Source organism: Salvelinus fontinalis, chromosome 38 (genome assembly GCF_029448725.1).
Source record: "Salvelinus fontinalis isolate EN_2023a chromosome 38, ASM2944872v1, whole genome shotgun sequence".
NCBI lineage: Eukaryota > Metazoa > Chordata > Actinopteri > Salmoniformes > Salmonidae > Salvelinus > Salvelinus fontinalis.
Genome location: NC_074702.1, coordinates 25,044,316 through 25,062,820, shown reverse-complemented (window position 1 = coordinate 25,062,820; position 18,505 = coordinate 25,044,316). Strand labels below are relative to the sequence as shown.

Genomic DNA, 18,505 nt, shown 5'->3' with positions numbered 1-18,505 from the left:
GGGCCTTCATGATGCTCTCCAGAAATATGGAATCATGAGGGACATTGATGTCTGTCAACTTTACCTTGCCAAAAAGTAGTCTTATCATAACTTATAACTATGGAATCAATAACTTAAGTATTTCAAATGAGGCCCTATTCACTGCAAGGCTGTGGACGTGATGTGACCTGTAAATTATAATTTGTTGGAAAATACCAATCATGTCAGTATATGCCAGTATTATGTTATATAAAATGCACAGAATGCAAATTAACAAAATGTGATTGTAGAGGACTCGTCAATATTCCAGACTTTTCAAGATTCTCCATGCTGAGATACTTAACAAGGTACTGTAGCCAACATCACAAACAGATAATGATACTGCATACAGTTATATTAAATGTGGGAATGTGTGACAATCAAACACTAGGCATATCATATCAGAATAGCCAAGAAAGTAAAAAAAATATTTTCACATTTCCAATTCATAATGTCCTGTAAATGTTTCAAAAAACCGAACTCTCCTACCATTCCCTCAACTGTTGCATAACAGAACTTTAGCTCCAAAATAATAAAATAACATATATTTCAGGCAAATAGTACCATCTTTATTTTCCTAAGCATATGCTATAAACCCTTGTTTAAATTTTTTGTCATAACAAACAAAGAAATCTGTTCTCTTGCCTCATCCTCAGATTGCACAGGTTTCTGAAATGTATATTTTTTTTGGGGGGGGGGGCAGGAGGCAATAATTGATAGATTTTGTTATAATGTGAGGCTAAATGATAACATTCATGATATTTTATTATTTATTATTATTATTTTAACATTCATGCTATGACATTATTACTCATGCTGCAATTCAGTTCCTTCGACAATGGCAACGACTGGTCAGTAGATGGCATACTATCTCTACCTAGTGTATTGACTGAAGGGTGACAAAGGTTTCCCTGTATTGCATGCATTTATTTCATTACATTATCGTGGGCCTATTACTGAATTGTAGCCCAAGTTCACAATTCTATTCTCCACAGTAAACTGGGATATTTCACAATTTTGACATAATAGTTCATTTCAATTATAATATACAATTGTGAAAATGAAATCAGTACCTTGAATCTGGTGGCTAAAGGCAAACTGGGAACAGCTCTCTCTAGAATAAGACACAAATCCATTGTCTGCATTTACACAGGGGGCTTCCTTGGGGATTCATAGTGAATTCTACACACCCATGAACTTTATCTCTTGGCTTTGTTCCCATGTTATGCATTCCTTTTGTCCCTCTCTAGTCCCCCCCCCCCCCCCTCCTATTACCACATGAGGGTCCTTCCTGCTAATACACACACTCTCCTGTCATGTTGCTTGTCGATATGTTAATAACTCATTGTGTGTGTGTGCGCATATTTGTGCGTGCAGGAATGTGTGTGGGATTGTGTACCTGTTCCTTTACTTCCCACAGGATTCTGTCACCTGATCTACTCCTATATGTCACCGTCTCCATGGTCTGGACACATACAGAGGGGCTATCTCAGCTTTCTGCTCCTTTAGATGGGAGAAACATGACAGTGGTATATCGTATGAACTTCTGCATCATTCACCCCATCACCTAAAGGACTGTAGACGGGAAAGCCATCCATGTATTACTAGTCTCCTGGGATAAAATGGTTTGATTGTCTTTATTTTGTGGCGGAAGTGAGGTCGGTGAAAGAGCTTTTTAGTGAAATATGCCTTGCATTAAAGTAAAAAGAGAGAAGGTCGTTGGTTACAAAACCAACAATAGTACAAACAATATATTATTCCTTCACCTTTACATGTATTCAGGCAGATATTATATCACAAGATACAGTCATCTGCTTTGTTTTCAATGCTTTGTGGTATTCTACACAGGAGGAAGGAGGGCCCTACATTTAAGGTTCGTATGATAATGACACTGAACAAAAGTGTATCAGATTTCATTCACATGAGCAACAATTAGTGTCTATGTGTGACACTTCTTTTCAAATCTGGAAGACAAGGCTGAAGTGAATGCTCCCACAGAAGTAATTATATCTCTCCTTGCCATGGGTTGCGCACACACAAAGACTCCAGCTAGTCTAGGCACTCCAATCATTAGCTATAAAAATGACAAGGGATTGAGAGGTCGAGAGGAAGAGAATGACAGAGACCGAAAGCAAATTACACAGACCGTATCAGCTTTCATTTTTGAATTAAGAGAATAGGTGAGACTGCATGTCAGAACATGGAAGATGATTAAATGAGGGAATATAAAAAATAAAAAAACATTTAACAGAAGAAGAACACATTATTGCAGAGACCAAAAGTGGAGGTTCTTCTATTATTTTGAATAGATTAAATGTGATGAATAGATTGCGATTTGAAGAAGCATAAATGACTCAATAGCACCAAATCCCATCAATTGGAGAGTCAGGAACAGGATCACTCCAGATGTTGTACACGCGCTGGCTCTCTAGTGCACAGACAAATGGGCGTGGTTATCCAGTTACGTCCAGCCTTCAGTCAAGAGATCCCATGATGTGCACCTGAGCGGTTGCCAAAACAAGACTCGGGCAGGCCTATATAAAACAAGCTCAGAACGTAGTATCTCTGCCGCAGACATCAGAGGCACAGAATCAATTTACCTGACACGGGATCTGCTTATTCCCTAAATCCCCAGAAGCAAATATGCACTTGAGCGCATGCAAGTCGTGCCACCTTGTATTCTTGTTTTGTGTTCTTGTGAGGAGTTGCCAGGCGTTCAATAATGATGCTACGGAGATCCTATACTCGCACGTGGGTACTCCTGCGCAGGATGCCCCGAGCAATGTCTCTTTAAATCGGGCAAGAAACGGTGGGAGAGGCGCGGGAAATACTGCTGGGAACGATAGAGTTGGTGAGTATTGTTCAGTATTCTTTCTCAAAACATTGAGAAATTGTACTTTTGTTTTTAACTATTTTCCTTTTTTTTAAATTAAATGTTTTATTTCAAGACAAATGCATAGACATATTTTTTTCCAGCGCAAGCAGGTTTATAGCGGCTTCTACAATTAGGTTGTTGATGGTGTTCTCTAAATTATATTTGAAATGAATATGCTACATTCTTAATGTAAAAATGTAACTGCTAAAATTACATATGATCAGCTCTGGTCAATAGCTAAGTAGTGACACTCCAGAGACAGTATCAGATGCCCCCACTGAGTGAGACCAGGCAAAGCTTGGCACAATGATCTTCAATACACACACATATATAGATATATTACACACACACTCCTGGCAGGTGTCCAAGCAGGGCAGCAGAGATGAGTCACCCAGGGCAGCCAGGCTAGTGTTTGGGGAGTGATCGTGTGTCAGCGCCACTGAATGGAGGCGTGTTCCTATACACAGGAAGTCTGTGATTGTGGCACTGTTTGACTTGAGCTCTCTCAGGACCCCGAGCATGAAGGAGAGAAAGGGAGCCTCTCCTCTCTTCATTCATCAAACTCTGTCATAGAGAAGGGGGCACATTGTCACAGAGGTGTATGGCAGTCTGTGAATGGGGCCCTGGCTTGGATTACAGGGTGAGTGAGGAACTGTAGCCTGGAGCAGAACAGTGCTGATAATCCAATAGGAAAGCCAGCTCCATTGACATAGCTCAGAACTCTAAAGCCCTTCCTCTCATGCAAGAGCAATGCACCATTTCCTCTCTACAAGCCAGTAACCGGTATAGGTTTACAGTCTGTGCCAAAAACCTCCAAATGAACCAAATTGATGGCTGTCTGATCGAAAACCCTTTATGTTACCTGCAGTAGGATTCAAAGTGAAACCAAATAGTTTGTGGCCACAAAAGGACATTTTTAATATTCAAAATGGTTTGATTCTCATCGTTTTTCTGTTTCTCTCTTTCACAGACCAGAGAAGCCAAGTTGGCTGTAGAGAGCTGAGGTCCACCAAGTACATCTCTGATGGCCAATGCACAAGCATCAACCCCATAAAGGAGCTGGTATGTGCTGGCGAGTGCCTCCCCGCTCAGATGCTTCCCAACTGGATCGGCGGCGGCTACGGCAGAAAGTTCTGGAGCCGGAGGAACAGTCAGGACTGGCGCTGCGTCAACGACAAGACACGCACCCAACGCATCCAGCTGCAGTGCCAGGATGGCAGTACAAGAACGTACAAAATCACCGTGGTCACCTCGTGCAAGTGTAAGAGGTACTCCCGGCAACACAACGAGTCGAGCCATATGAAGTTTGAGGAGCCTGCCTTGTCTCGGCCCCAGCTGCTCCACAAACACAAAGCCAAAGCCAAAAAGAGGCTAGGGAAGATTAAGCTAAATGAGAATTGGCATGAAGCAGAGCCCTAAGGCAGGACTGCAGAATGCCTCAGTGACTGTGGTCTTGGATTATCTCTTTATTGGGACTGGCTTGTTGTGAGGAGGACCACTGAAAGTGACTTTGTAAAAGCGAATGGCATTGGTTGCTTGCTACATCTGAGGACCAATGGGCACCATTAAGTCATTAGCTAATAAGATGAAATGAACCTAAATGGGGTCATCATGACCAATAGAACTGTCTGGAACTTTAAGATAACTCGCATCATTTAAGTTCTTGTATGACAATGTAAACCTGCTCTTAACTCCATTATAGGAACAGTTTTACAGCCAATATAATGTAATAAAATAAGCTCTGCATGAAAAGGGATTCCCAACACAAAAGCACCACAAATACACAAAACAATGTAAATATGTGTACATATATAATATCACATGTCCTCTGAAGTATGATAACATATGTATAAACGTTTTCTATAAGATGTACATGATGTAATATATGTTGTATTGCTATTCATTTGATAAACCTTTTAATATGCATCACACATATTTTGCAAAAATCTGTCATTGCTCATGCTTTCATTTGATTAAATAAAAAAATGTTAACACAAATGTCCCCTTATTGTATGTTGATTCTTACTTTAGAGACCTAGTTTACCACTTTTAAAATAGACTATTACCCAGTATTATTTTTTTTGCATACTTTATTGATGTTCCCACTGCAATTATTTTATGTCCTAGGGCCATTTTTAAGTTCTTGTTTCATTGATGTAAATCCATGTCCTGTGGCAGGCTACTTACACATAGTAATTTAGTTTTAAACATATCTTGGGTGGCAGCGCATGTCGACCACCTACAAATATGTAGGCCTACCCCAAATTGTTCTATGGAACACTAGATGGCATTTCAATGTTGAAGCATGTACAGTTGAAGTCGGAAGTTTACATACACCTTAACCAAATACATTTAAACTCAGTTTTTCACAATTCCTGACATGTAATTCTAGTAAAAATTCCCTGTCTTAGATCAGTTATTACCACTTTATTTAAGAATGTGAAATGTCAGAATAATAGTGATTTCAGCTTTTATTTCTTTCATCACATTCCCAGTGGGTCAGAAGTTTAAATACACTCAATTCTTATTTGGTAGCATTGCCTTTAAATTGTTTCACTTGAGTCAAACGTTTCGGGTAGCCTTCCACAAGCTTCCCACAATAAGTTGGGTGAAATTCGGCCCATTCCTCCTGACAGAGCTGGTGTAACTGAGTCAGGTTTGTAGGCCTCTTTGCTCGCACCCACTTTTTCAGTTCTGCCCACAAAGTTTCTATAGGATTGAGTTCAGGGCATTGTGATGGCCACTCCAATACGTTTACTTTGTTGTCTTTAAGCCGTTTGGCCACAACTTTGGAAGTATGCTTGGGGTGATTGTCCATTTGGAAGACCCATTTGCGACCAAGCTTTAACTACCTGACTGATGTCTTGATGTTGCTTCAATATATCCACATAATTTTTCTTCATGATGCCATCTATTTTGTGAAGTGCACCAGTCCCTCCTGCAGCAAAGCACCCCCACAACATGATGCTGCCACTCCCGTTCTTCACGGTTGGGAATGTGTTCTTCGGCTTGCAAGCCTCCCTCTTTTTCCTCCAAAAATAACGATGGTCATTATGGCCAAACAGTTCTATTTTTGTTTCATAAGACCAGAGGACATTTCTCCAAAAAGTACCATCTTTGTCCCCATGTGCAGTTGCAATCCGTAGTCTGGCTTTTTTATGGCGGTTTTGGAGCAGTGGCTTCTTCCTTGCTGAGCAGCCTTTCAGGTTATGTCGATATAGGACTCGTTTTACTGTGGATATAGATACTTTTGTACCTGTTTCCTTCAGCATCTTCACAAGGTCCTTTGCTGTTGTTCTGGGATTGATTTGCACTTTTCGTACCAAAGTGCATTCATCTCTAGGAGACAGAACGCGTCTCCTTCCTGAGTGGTTTGATGGCTGCGTGGTCCCGTGGTGTTTATACTTGCGTACTATTGTTTATACAGATGAATGTGGTACCTTCAGGCATTTGGAAATTGCTCCCAAGGATGAACCAGACTTGTGGACGTCTACAATTTTTTTCTGAGGTCTTGGCTGATTTCTTTTCATTTTCCCAGGATGTCAAGCAAAGAGGCACTGAGTTTGAAGGTAGGCCTTGAAATACATCCACAGGTACACCTCCAATTGACTCAAATGATGTCAATTAGCCTATCAGAAGCTTCTAAAGCCATGACATAATTTTCTGGAATTTTCCAAGCTGTTTAAAGGCACAGTCAACTACTGGAATTGTGATACAGTGAACTATAAGTGAAATAATCTGTCTGTAAACAATTGTTGGAAAAATGACTTGTGTCATGCACAAAGTAGATGTCCTAACCGACTTTCCAAAACTATAGTTTCTTAACAAGAAATTTGTGGAGTAGTTGAAATCGAGTTTTAATGACTCCAACCTAAGTGTATGTAAACTTCTGACTTCAACTGTAGGTGAAGTAATCCCATATCGTATAGGCCTATACATACAATTATCATATCACACTAGTTGTACAGTTGCACCAGATCAAGCAAGCTTGAATAAATGAATATGCAAAAGGTAGCCTGGAAGTTAAGAGTTTTGAGCCAGTAACTGAAAGGTTCAAAACCCTGAGCTGACTAGGTGAAAAATCTGTCAATGTGCCCTTGAGCAAGACACTTAACCCTAATTGCTCCTGTAAATCGCTCTGGATAAGAGCATCTACTAAATGACCAAAATGTAAATGTATGGTCAATTGCATCAAGCAGTCAAAATTAAAAAGGCATGAAAGTCATAAATAACCACAAATACATAGTAGATATGATATGGAAATCTTGAGAACATCAGCAAAGACCCCACAGATAACATTAGTGACGTGTACCTGGTATGGGTCTTCCTTGACAGCGCGCAGGCGTAGTGCTGTGGCTACAGTGTAGCAGGCTACAAATCGAATCAATCACTAGTCTACGCGACTCCGCCCATAAAGGAATGAATGAAACTGTACACGGGGATACCGGTAGGATATATTCGTGACATCAATGTTAGTCCGTTTCAACATCAAATTAATCAATTGTCCTGAAGCATGCAAGAGGAAACGGGCGACATGGCCAGGCCTGTTGAACCAGGGCATTTCTCAACATGCGAAGCCCGGTTGGACAAGCACATTGCGGGCCTTTGCAGTGTCGATTTCCCGGTAGCTGTGGTTCTTCCAGCCGGTGGCAGTGGAGAAAGAACCGGGCTATTGACACCCAAACAGTTCTGCACGTTTCTCAACAGACCTCTGATAAGCTACACAATTCAAACTTTCGAGAGGTAACACTTGAAGTGTCGAATGTTTGCATGCAAAAACATATCTGTCCCGTTTGGAATACTGTAGTTTTATGGCCTTGCCCCTTAATCTTGTCACTGCACAAGACTGTGGCCACATGTAAACAAACCATTTCACTGGGTTGTCAAGCTCTTTTATGTAATCGTTGAATAAATGTGAGGTTTTGTAATGTCTCAAATTATCCCATTCAACAGATCTTTACTGAATCCATCGGGTCACACATTACAATTTTGAGTCTTTCTACAACATCCAAAATAGCCTACCTGTTCTTGAGACTACCATGTATTTTTGTTTCAACGTGACCATTTCAGTGGAATTCTGTTGAAATAATGTGTGCAAATAATTGCACCCGAAAGTGTTATGTATGGTAATATAACAAGTCATGACACAAGTAATGAAACAAATATACTCAACAAGAATGATAAGTTCTAACCACAGTGCGAAAGCTGTTGACTTATGACTAGACACACTGTTTCTTTGACAGTGCCATGGAGCCAAAGCATCGTTGTGGTGGTTGCCAAGGAGAGCTTAGATTTGATGATGGACATTATCCACCGCTTCCACCACAGAAATGTCCTAGTGGTACATGGCGGATCTACTCGCCACAGATCTATATTCAATGGGGTCCGCGCCCTCAGTGAGGGAGAGGATGGTACGGCCCGCGTCAAACCAAAGGTGGTCAGCATTCATGATGCAGTGAGTCCCTTTGTGGAAGAGGACTTCCTCCTGAAGATAACAATGGCTGCCAAAGAGCAAGGGGTTTGTACATATTCAAAGCCATCTACCTCTTCCACCGCGACACAGTCAGTGGGGCTCAGACGGAGCGATTCATTGCTCTCAACTATAGCCATGTATACCTACTGTAAGCCATGACAAATGTAAACCACATTGGCTGATATTAGTGGCTAAGGAAGACACTGATATGTTCAGATGGTGATTCATATTTACATTTTACTAGCTGTGACATGATATTGTTGAAGGGTGGTCACAAAAGTGAGAAGTGAGAGCAGGAGCTCTTTGACATTGGGGCTGACATTTACTGTGTGTGTGTGTGTGTGTGTGTGTGTGTGTGTGTGTGTGTGTGTGTGTGTGTGTGTGTGTGTAACTGGCTCTCAAAGCCAGCAGTCTGGTCTTCATTAACTTGCCAGTATCCCCGATCATGATTAAATGTCAGTCTCCTCCGAAGAGCATGAGGTTAATTTTGATTTTAACAACATGTGTAACACACACAACACATGTTTGCTTTCATTCTATTTACTAGTCATTTTGCCCCCCCCCCTTATCTCATTGACCATACTTGTTCTTGGCACAATGGGGATTTTCATCCTCAATCATGTCATGGTCACAAGAAAATAGGATCTCAGGAATGTTGTTTAAAAAGCATTGTGTGCACAAGCTAGTATTTATTGTTGTTATCCAGCCATGGCTAAAACATTTGTGGTAAGCCTCAAGACACAATAGCATCAGAACCATTTGATACATTTTGGATTGATGTGTGTATTTGCCATAAAGAATAAGGAAGAAGGACATATTCCGTTCCGTTTATTATTTTGCAGGCTGCTGGGGCTATCCGACCTCTGGTTTCCACAGTGATTGCTACCACATTGGAGGGCTACCTGGACCATTCTCTGGAGAGAACCATGTACAGAGCCAGTGAGATGCCCCAGTGATTCATCTATGATGTCATCTACCAGGCTTATCAGAGGGTAGGTACTTCTAGGCACTAGGCAGCTCTTGTACACAAAACATCACTTGTAGTCTACCCAAGGTCCAGTTAATAAAAACTGGTAGCCTGATTTTGGGGCTATATAAAAAATACACAGCTCCTTGAACCCAGCCTGATCTCACGATAACTCACATTCTGTTTCAGTTAAACAGAAAGTAAAATGCACCAGTCAGTCTGTTTGACCTGGCTAAAAATGACTATGTTTACCATGCACATTTGAATTAGGGATGTGACTGATAAAACAACAAAGTATTGAATGATTTTCTTAAATGGAAATATGCCAACAAGGATGCACCTTGAAACAAAGTCCGAACCAAGCCTTGTACAGTAGTTAGTTCTCACGTTTAGATAATGATTTTGTGAAGTTGTCTCCACTTCTGGTCAGGGAAATAGAGAACCTTGGATGTCTGCAAAACCTTTTTCCAAATCGAGCACTAGTCATGTCCTGCAGGTTTTGAATGTTCCCTCTCAATGTCAAATAATTGCTTTAAAAGGTCCCTTGAATCACATAAAATGACAGTCTGAGAGAGATTTATGCTTAAGAAATAATTAATCCCAGCAATGCGACTAGATGACAAAAGACTTTATGATTCTCATACATCACACCAAGTCTTTACAGTTGTCCATTGTTCACCAGATGTGCTGGAACCTGCAGGGTTTCAAGCTGAAGAGTTTGTGGTGTGGGTGCCATCATTTTCACTATGGCATGGTTATTTCTGGGAAAGAAATGACACATTAATATACTCTGGCACTGTGCAGCATATCACTCTGTCCAACAACAGAAAAAGACCTCTTGGCTTGGTAAAGGTAACGTAAAAATAACATTGAAGTAAAGTGGTTACTACAGGTCTAACCGTCTTGTGATTTTTTTTTAAATTTACATGAAACGATTTGAACATCCAAGAATACTTGCGAAATAATAATGGAAATAATTTCACCTTTGGGTGACATCTCACAAAACTAGAAAATAAAAAAACATGATTTGGGGGATTTTCACAGCATTTAATCATAGAGGGGTCCTTTGGAGGAATGTTTTTTGACATATATTTTAATTTTTTTAAGTATAATTCATATGAAGCTTTACCGCTTGCTCTGTACTATGAGTAGTATTTTGATTTCAATAACAATTTTCTTACAATAATTAATGAAAATTAAAAAATATAAACATGAACAGTGGTTGGATTCGTTACTTGGAAAAACACTCTTACATATAATCTATTGCATATTACTCTTTATTTAGCTTTTTCTTTTTACGTTATCCATTCAGTACGAAGCTCTGCTATAGGCCTATCAGATGAGCGAAGGTGTAGATTTTCCTTTGGTACTTTTTGCCGTTGTTTGGTCGATTTTGTTTGATTTAAATACTGTAGGTCCTTGATGATAAGTAATCCCTTTGATTATATGCCTTTTATTTCAATGCATCATTATGTGTAGGATTTATCTGACATAGTTTGTATTTGCGCCGCGGTCAATGCGCTGGTTATTTGAATTTTGAGGTCGGCCTTGGTGTGACTTGTTAGCCGGTATTTAATGGCTTTAATATGTAGGCTATGCATCTTTTCGTAAAGCTGCCAGAATGTTTTTGGACACTATTCCTTTGATGTGTTAGATTTATCAAGACATCATTTCGTTGTGATAAAAGGCACTTTTTTGAATTGCATTCATCAGATTTTGATTGTTTATATGGAAATTGTGTTAGAACATATTGAATATTTATGTTTTATCGTAATGAGTATAAATGTCTCTTTCACACATGTTTGTGGAACAATTCCATATAGGGTGAGTATTGGTTAAATGGGACATAGAGAAAAGTGAGACTCTTAAGCTTTGTAATAGGTATCTTTAAATATGTACAATAACGTAATCAACAATCAATACCTATGTGTTAGTGAGGAAGTATGTGATGATAAACAATGGGTTCAATTGGTATGACATCATCATAGTGGGTGTGGCATCCCGTGTAATAACAGAGGCATAATGGTAAGTAAAATTACAATGTTCTGAGGTATATAATGTTTAGGTTATAAAAAATGAAGGAAGGCTATTTACTGTCTCATTACAACATATTTTGTAATGGGATGTAATTGAAAATCAAAATGACTGGAAGTGGCTTTTGTACTACAGTACTCTCACCTTTTTAAAATGTTACAATTTTGTCAGTGTTCCATTATTTTTACAACAATTATTTTACCAGGTAAGTTGACTGAGAACACATTGTCATTTACAGCAACGACCTGGGGAATAGTTACAGGGTATAAATGAGCCAATTGGAAGCCGGGGATGATTAGGTGGCTATGATGAGGTCCAGATTGGGAATTTAGCCAGGATGCTGAGGGTTAACACCCCTACTCTTACGATGAGTGCCATGGGCTCTTTAGTGACCACAGAGAGTCAGGACACCTGTTTAACGTCCCATCCAAAAGACAGCACCCTACACAGGGCAATGTCCCCAATCACTGCCCTGGGGCATTGGGATATTTTTTTTAGACCAGTGTAAAGAGTGCCTTGTACTGGCCCTCCAACAGCGCTTCCAGCATTATCTGGTCTCCCATCCAGGGACCGACCAGGACCAACTCTGCGTATCAGAGGCAAGCCAGCAGTGGGATTCAGGGTGGTATGCTGCTGCCAATTGCCTACTGCCAAACTGGGGGACCCTGTTACTTTCAAACTGACACTCCCCTAGATCATTTCAATGGAGAAATACCATTTTGAAATACATGTTTCCTTAACAGATATCCATTTTCTTAATAGGATCAAATGTTCCATTTCATTTTCCTTAAATCTGCTATCGGCTAGCATAGCTTCATTTTACTTGGAAAGATATGACCTTACCAACATTAAAAACCCTAGCTATCTATGTTCATATCCATACAAGAACAGTGGCTTCAGAAAGTGTTCACACCCCTTGACCCTTTTCAAACTTTGTTGTGTCACTGGCCAAGACAATACCTCATTTTGTCAAAGTGGAATAATGTTTTTTGAATTGTTTACCAATAAATAGAAAATTAAAAGCTGAAATGTCTTTTCAATAAGTATTCAACCCCTTTGTCATAGCAAGCCTAAATAAGTTCATAAGTAAAAATGTAAATAAAACATGGACTCACTATTGTTGTGTGCAATAATAGTGTTTAACAATTTTCTGTAAGGTTCCTCAGTCGAGCAGTGAATTTCAAACACAGATTCAACCACAAAGACCACAGCGGTTTTCCAATGCCTTGCAAAGAAGGGAACCTATTGGAAGATGGGTAATTTTGTTATAAAAAGCGGACATTGAATATCCCTCTGAGCATGGTGAAGTTATTAATTTACGCTTTGGAGGGTGTATCAATACACCCAGTCACGACACAGATACAGGCGTCCTTCCTAGCTCAAAAACTCAATTTTTAGCTCAGTTTCCGGAGAGGAAGGAAACTGCTCGGGGATTTCAACATCAGGCCAGTGGTGACGTTAAAACAGTTACATAGTTTAATGGTTGTGATAGGAGAAAACTGAAGATGGATCAACTGAGGATGGATCAACAACATTCTCCATCTCTTCATTCAAAGAATCAATCATGGACACTCTTACTAACAGTTGTGGCTGCTTTGCATGATGTATTGTTGTCTCTACCCTCTTTGTGCTGTTGTCTGTGCCCAATAATGTGTCTACCCTGTTTTGTGCTGCTACCATGTTGTTGTCATGTGGTGTTTCTACCATGCTGTGTTGTCATGTGTTGCTGCCATGCTATGTTGTTGTCTTAGGTCTCTCTTTATGTAATGTTGTGGTATCTTTTCTTGTCGTGATGTGTGTTTTGTTCTATATATATATATTTTTTTTTTATCCCAGCCCCCATCCCCACAGGAGGCCTTTTGCCTTTTGGTAGGTAGTCATTGTAAATAAGAATTTGTTTTTAACTGACTTTCCTAGTTAAATAAAGGTAAGAAAATACATATAAAATAATAATTGTAATTACTCCACAATACTAACCTAATTGACAGAGTGAAAATGAGGAAGCCTGTACAGAATAAAACATTTTCCAAAACATGCATCCTGTTTGAAACAAGGCACTAAATTAATGCTGCAAAAAATGTGGCAAAGCAAATCACTTTTTGTCCTGAATACAAAGTGTCATGTTTGGGGAAAATCCAATACACCATATTACTGAGTACCACTTTCTATATTTCCAAGCATAGTGGTGGCTGCATCATATTATAGACATTGCAAAGTATTTCATGTGGATCATTAATTATTAATGTTCCACAAAAATACCTAAAGTGTTTTTAATACATTTAATTTATCACGAGTATATATTATTCATGTACCCTCTCAATTATCCTTCTTTACAATAAATAATTAAGTGTCCCACTTTGCCAATCAAGGTGGCCCAATTTGCCAGTATCGAATGCATTACTTGAAAAAGTAACTAATAGTATTACAATATTTGAACAGAGTAACTTGTTTTATTATTCCATTACTGATACAAGTAGTACATTACTGTAATGCGGTACTTTTGTAACGCATTACCCCCAACACTGAAAATGTTTTGATTTGCTACATTTTTCAATATATTGTTGAACATAATATACTCTACGGGCATTTCAAAGTTCCAGAGTGGGATCTCTTCTACTGTTTGAGTTATGATCCAATTTGTCAGCATTACAAACAGTGAATGTGAAAATCGATTCAAAACAGTTGCTGGTGATTTGCAGGATGTGCAATGATACAAGTAAAAGGAGGGCTGTGATTGGTTACATTGCCTACTATGACAATTTCTCTGTATAAAATTGTCCATAACATCAAAACTAGCAGAGATCCCACTTTGGAACTTTGATATGCCTGTAGAGTATACTATATTCAACAATATATTGAAACATTTGCCGAATCAAAAAGGGTATGTTTTCAATATTCATGTTTCTATTTTTAAATATTCATACATTAATGTAAGAAAATCATTATTGAAATCAAAATGTTACTCATAATACAGAGCAAGTGGCAAAGCCTCATATGAAACACAGTTTCCTTTGTAGCACCTACAGATGAAACATTATAAAGTCTTAAAGGAGGCCTGGGTAAGGCCATAATGTCACAAATGTTCCAACTTCAATTAATTATTTCTCAATTGTGCTTTAAGATACAAATGTCAAATATGTCAATAATCCTTCCTCCAATGGACCCTTCTATGGATTAAATGTTGTGAAAATCTCCCAAATCATTTTTTTTCTAGATTTGTCAGGAATCACCCCTTTGACAAAAATCATAAATGTGTGGATTCTTATCTTAAAATGTAGGCTTATAACTTACATTGTAAGATTTTCTGTCTATCACAAATCCGTCACTGCAAAAATTCACCATGTTTATTTTTCAACCAGCCCAGATACTTGAGAGCTCTGCTATTTGAACCTTGGGTCGATTTAGATGGTGATGCAGATACCAGTGTTTTGAAGGACGTAGGAAGCCTTGACTAAGAGCTGAAGTATGGGTCCAATTGGAGCCCCATTTGTCTGCAGATATTTTGGTTCCTGGCACATACGAATTTTAGATTACCAGGGAGCCCTGTTGGTTTTGGCCTTGACTCTGAAAATGAGAGCACATTCACTATGCAAGTGAAGTGGAGTGTCAAGGCCAGTCAAGTAGCATTTCACTGACAATTAAGACACATTTGTTGTGATGTAAGTGTATTTGTGAAAACAAGAGACTCTGGCGCGATGGGGAGTGCCCCACCCCTCTCCACTTGTGTCCATCGAAGTTGGGGAAGTGTAAGGTGTCTGTCAAGTTAGCACTGTAGGACATATTCTGCGTGAGCCTCACATTTGTAGTTTGACATGCATTGAGCCTGGCAGAACTCTGGGCTGAAAAGACAAAGGGGAGACACTCTATCCTGTTCTCAGTGCATGCCTTTGTACTGGGAGAAAATTCTACAGGTTCAATTACCACAGGACGCAGTCATATTTCTCCTTCAGTTCCAGGGTCCTGAGAAAAAGGCCCTCTCTTTTATAACCCTGATAAAATATTGCCTGCATATTATCTCAGGTAGCATGAGTTAGCCTTTGATTTAGCCTTTGTAGTCCACACACAGTATCTTAAAAGCCATGAGCTCATTGCTTATATCACTTTTTCAATGCAATGCGATCTACAGCGACGGCAATCTGATTCCAATGTGTTCTCACTGCACTGGGCCAAGCTGTTATGAACTCAACTCTCCTCTGATTTGGGGTGGCAGGTAGCCTAGTGGTTAAGAGTGTTGGGCCAATAACCGAAAGGTCGCTGGTTAGAATCCCCGAGCCGACTAGGTGAAAAATCTGTTTAGATGTAACTATGGTCGATGTGAGTTTGTGAGCTATCCTCTTTTGTTTGTCCCCAGAAGACTTTCTCAACTCTGTTTATGAAATAGGAACTAACTCAGTTTGTTATGCATCGTCAACAATCCCACGTCTCTTGTGTCCTGTCCTCATAGTGCAGCGAGTCGGACTTTGAGCCTTCATCTGGCTCTGCAGTACTGCGGCACCAGTGCCAAGCTCATCAAGGGCCCGCCAACCCTGTGGAAGGTGAGCAAGCCTGGGACACTGGAACTCAGTTTGGGACAATGCCTTTAAGCCTAAATTAGGCCATTGTCATAGCTCTAGCTGTATTCTTATTACTAGTTTGTTATACAGGGACAAGTACAGATCTGAATTTATACATTGTGTATTGTATTTAATACTACTTGATATGATGAAGTAGTATTTTTTGTATGTTTTTTTTAATGGTTTTGATAGCATTAAAATAAGCCAGTAATGAGGTAAGTCCTAAGAATCTAAATACATTTGCACTAAAATTAACAATGCTTTTTAGAACAGGTTTGATGCTAACATGTTGTTAAACTAAATTTATTTCTACTGTAGGTGACCTACAAAGGAGATTTGGCTGCAGCAGAGTCCATTGTCAAAGGTATGACTGTGTATCTGTATACATTTTTATACACAACTTTATCATTGTACTGTTTTGTTTGTACTTTATCATCACTTTATCATTGTACTGTTTTTAAGTGCAATATTTCCATGATCGTTGTTTATCTCGACAGTAAAACCGCGTACTTTATAGACCTAATGTACGTTAGCACTATTTTCTATACCACATAAGTGACGTAAATGTGTTTTGTCCTGTGTGAGACAATGCCAGTTTAGAGTGTAGATGAGAAATAGAATAGTCTTTTATTGTTCTCCCAGGAAGATATTCTACGAAGTCTTGTTTTTAAGTTTGTCAGAAAGTAAGGGAGGGTGTTTGCAGTCTGTGATGTGAATGCCATCTATACAAGTCAGGGCAGGGTAGAGCCATCATGTTCTCTGCACAGTCAGGGAAACATCCATAAAGTCATCAGTCCTACTCTTTACCTCTGTATGCACCTGGGCCGTCCAACTGGATTATGACATATTGAGCATAGTAATTATACCAAGAGAGCTTTGTGTGTGAATGAATTCATTGTTAGTGTGTGTTGCGAGCATATGCAAGAATACATCTTCATTCATGTGTGTGCGTGTGTCTTTGGCACATCACTTCCCCACGTAAATCAAGTTGAATTGCGAGTGCTGCTGATTTCAATGAATTCTCGCTAAGTTTGAAAGAAGATTATCATTGCTAAGTAATGGAGATTTGCAGCAAAAGTGGTCAAAGTACACTTTCTTTTTCAGAGACTCTCTCCCAGTCGGTCTGTGTTGTCACAGGTGGGTCTGCACAGGCTACAGAGCTAGCCAACGCTCTGCAGAGGCGCATGAGCGCTTTGGACATGGTATGGTGATGATTATGATGATGATGATTATGATTACAATTACAATGTTTGTGAGATTTTACATTCGATCATCACATTGATGTTTCTTCCACCCCTCCAACACCCCCCCCCTCCCGACCATGTGAGCTCCACTTGGGTGGGCCCCGGTTAGACTTGCCATCTGCTGTTAGACCTATAATGGAGCTTGTCTGAAGGCTTCCAAACCCTCCTCCCTCCATCCCCCCTCTGCCTCGCCACCTCCCCAGCATGACGGAAAGCAGATGGCAGTCATATAGTTCATGCCATGCGAATTATCTGATTAATTAAGTGTTCAGCGATGAGTCTTCACTACCGCCCTTTGCCCATCATGTTGAAGGGCAACCATACCGTGCCCATATGACATATCTCCCGTTCATTCTCAGTCATGGTGAAGGGGTCACAGGTTGCCATATCGTCCCCACAAATCACATTGCACTTCTCCATTCTCATGAATTATATAACAGACACCCCGGCCTCCTACCATACCGTCCCCGCATTGCCGTCGAGAGTGTCTTCCTTCCTGCGTATATCAAAAAGTATATACATCCTCCCTCGGTAGTTGACAACAGAGGGGGGAAATGCATGGCGGATGAAGTGTGTTGGTGATACAGGGAGAGCACAGACACACCGACAGCTCATCCTCCTGTGAAGCAGTGCCAAGCCCTTCATCAGGCAGTACGCGTCAAACAGGCAGCGGATCTAGCTGTCGTGGTGGTAGGCAGACCCCTGAGACGTACGGGATCCTAGGAACCTAAGGCTTTGGCTCTGATTGGAACCATCATTCCTTGCACTCGGGTGCCCGGTGGGGTCGTGTTGCGGTGCGCGCGTCTGGGACCAGATACATCCTTCCCAGGGGTTCGAGGGAGATGAAAGGAGAGGAAACGGAGGAGTTAGCTTTGTGATCAGTGCCATTAATGAATCTAATACAGGGGATAAGGGAGGTAGAGCCTGAGCTGGAGCTTGGAGGCGAGCAGACAGTGTGTGTGTGTGTGCAGGTGGAGGATTTGGCTGCGTGTGTGTGTGTTATTGTGTTATTGTGGGGAGAATATGATTCTCATAGCAGGATGAATATGGATGTGATCCCATAATCATAGTGGAAGATACAAAATAAACATTACATTGTATTAATATGTAATATATTATAAACAATGTTCTTGTTAGCACTTTTGTTTCTTGTTCTGTACATAATGTTGGTCAAATAGTTGTTGTTTTTTAAGTTTTATTTTTATTTTTTAGTTGCCACAATAACCCCAGATCACTTGTCCTTCAACAGACATTCCCAGACCTTGTACAAACAAACAGCTTTCATAGCCATTCATCATTTTTTATTTAATAAGTAAACCTATTAGTGCCACATTTATTTCA

General features: G+C 40.0%; 2 protein-coding genes across 9 annotated transcripts in view; both read left to right on the top strand.

Moving 5' to 3' along the window:
• Positions 1 to 2,482: 2,482 nt before the first annotated feature.
• Positions 2,483 to 4,880, top strand: LOC129837416 (sclerostin domain-containing protein 1-like). Its single transcript, XM_055903569.1, has 2 exons — positions 2,483 to 2,869; positions 3,864 to 4,880. Exons 1-2 carry the CDS (start codon positions 2,662 to 2,664, stop codon positions 4,310 to 4,312), a joined length of 657 nt encoding a protein of 218 aa, XP_055759544.1. The 5' UTR covers positions 2,483 to 2,661; the 3' UTR covers positions 4,313 to 4,880.
• Positions 4,881 to 7,213: 2,333 nt separating this feature from the next.
• LOC129837683 (homeobox protein MOX-2-like) overlaps positions 7,214 to 18,505 on the top strand; it is a 71,234-nt gene continuing 59,942 nt past the window's right edge. For 7 of the 8 annotated variants that reach the window (XM_055904035.1, XM_055904040.1, XM_055904039.1 and 4 more), the window contains exons 1-6: positions 7,214 to 7,636; positions 8,137 to 8,411; positions 9,209 to 9,358; positions 15,812 to 15,902; positions 16,239 to 16,284; positions 17,025 to 17,122. The gene's annotated coding sequence lies outside the window, so the exon portion shown is untranslated. The remainder of the gene's footprint in view (positions 7,637 to 8,136; positions 8,412 to 9,208; positions 9,359 to 15,811; positions 15,903 to 16,238; positions 16,285 to 17,024; positions 17,123 to 18,505) is intronic. The other variant, XM_055904038.1, reaches the window with a different exon arrangement.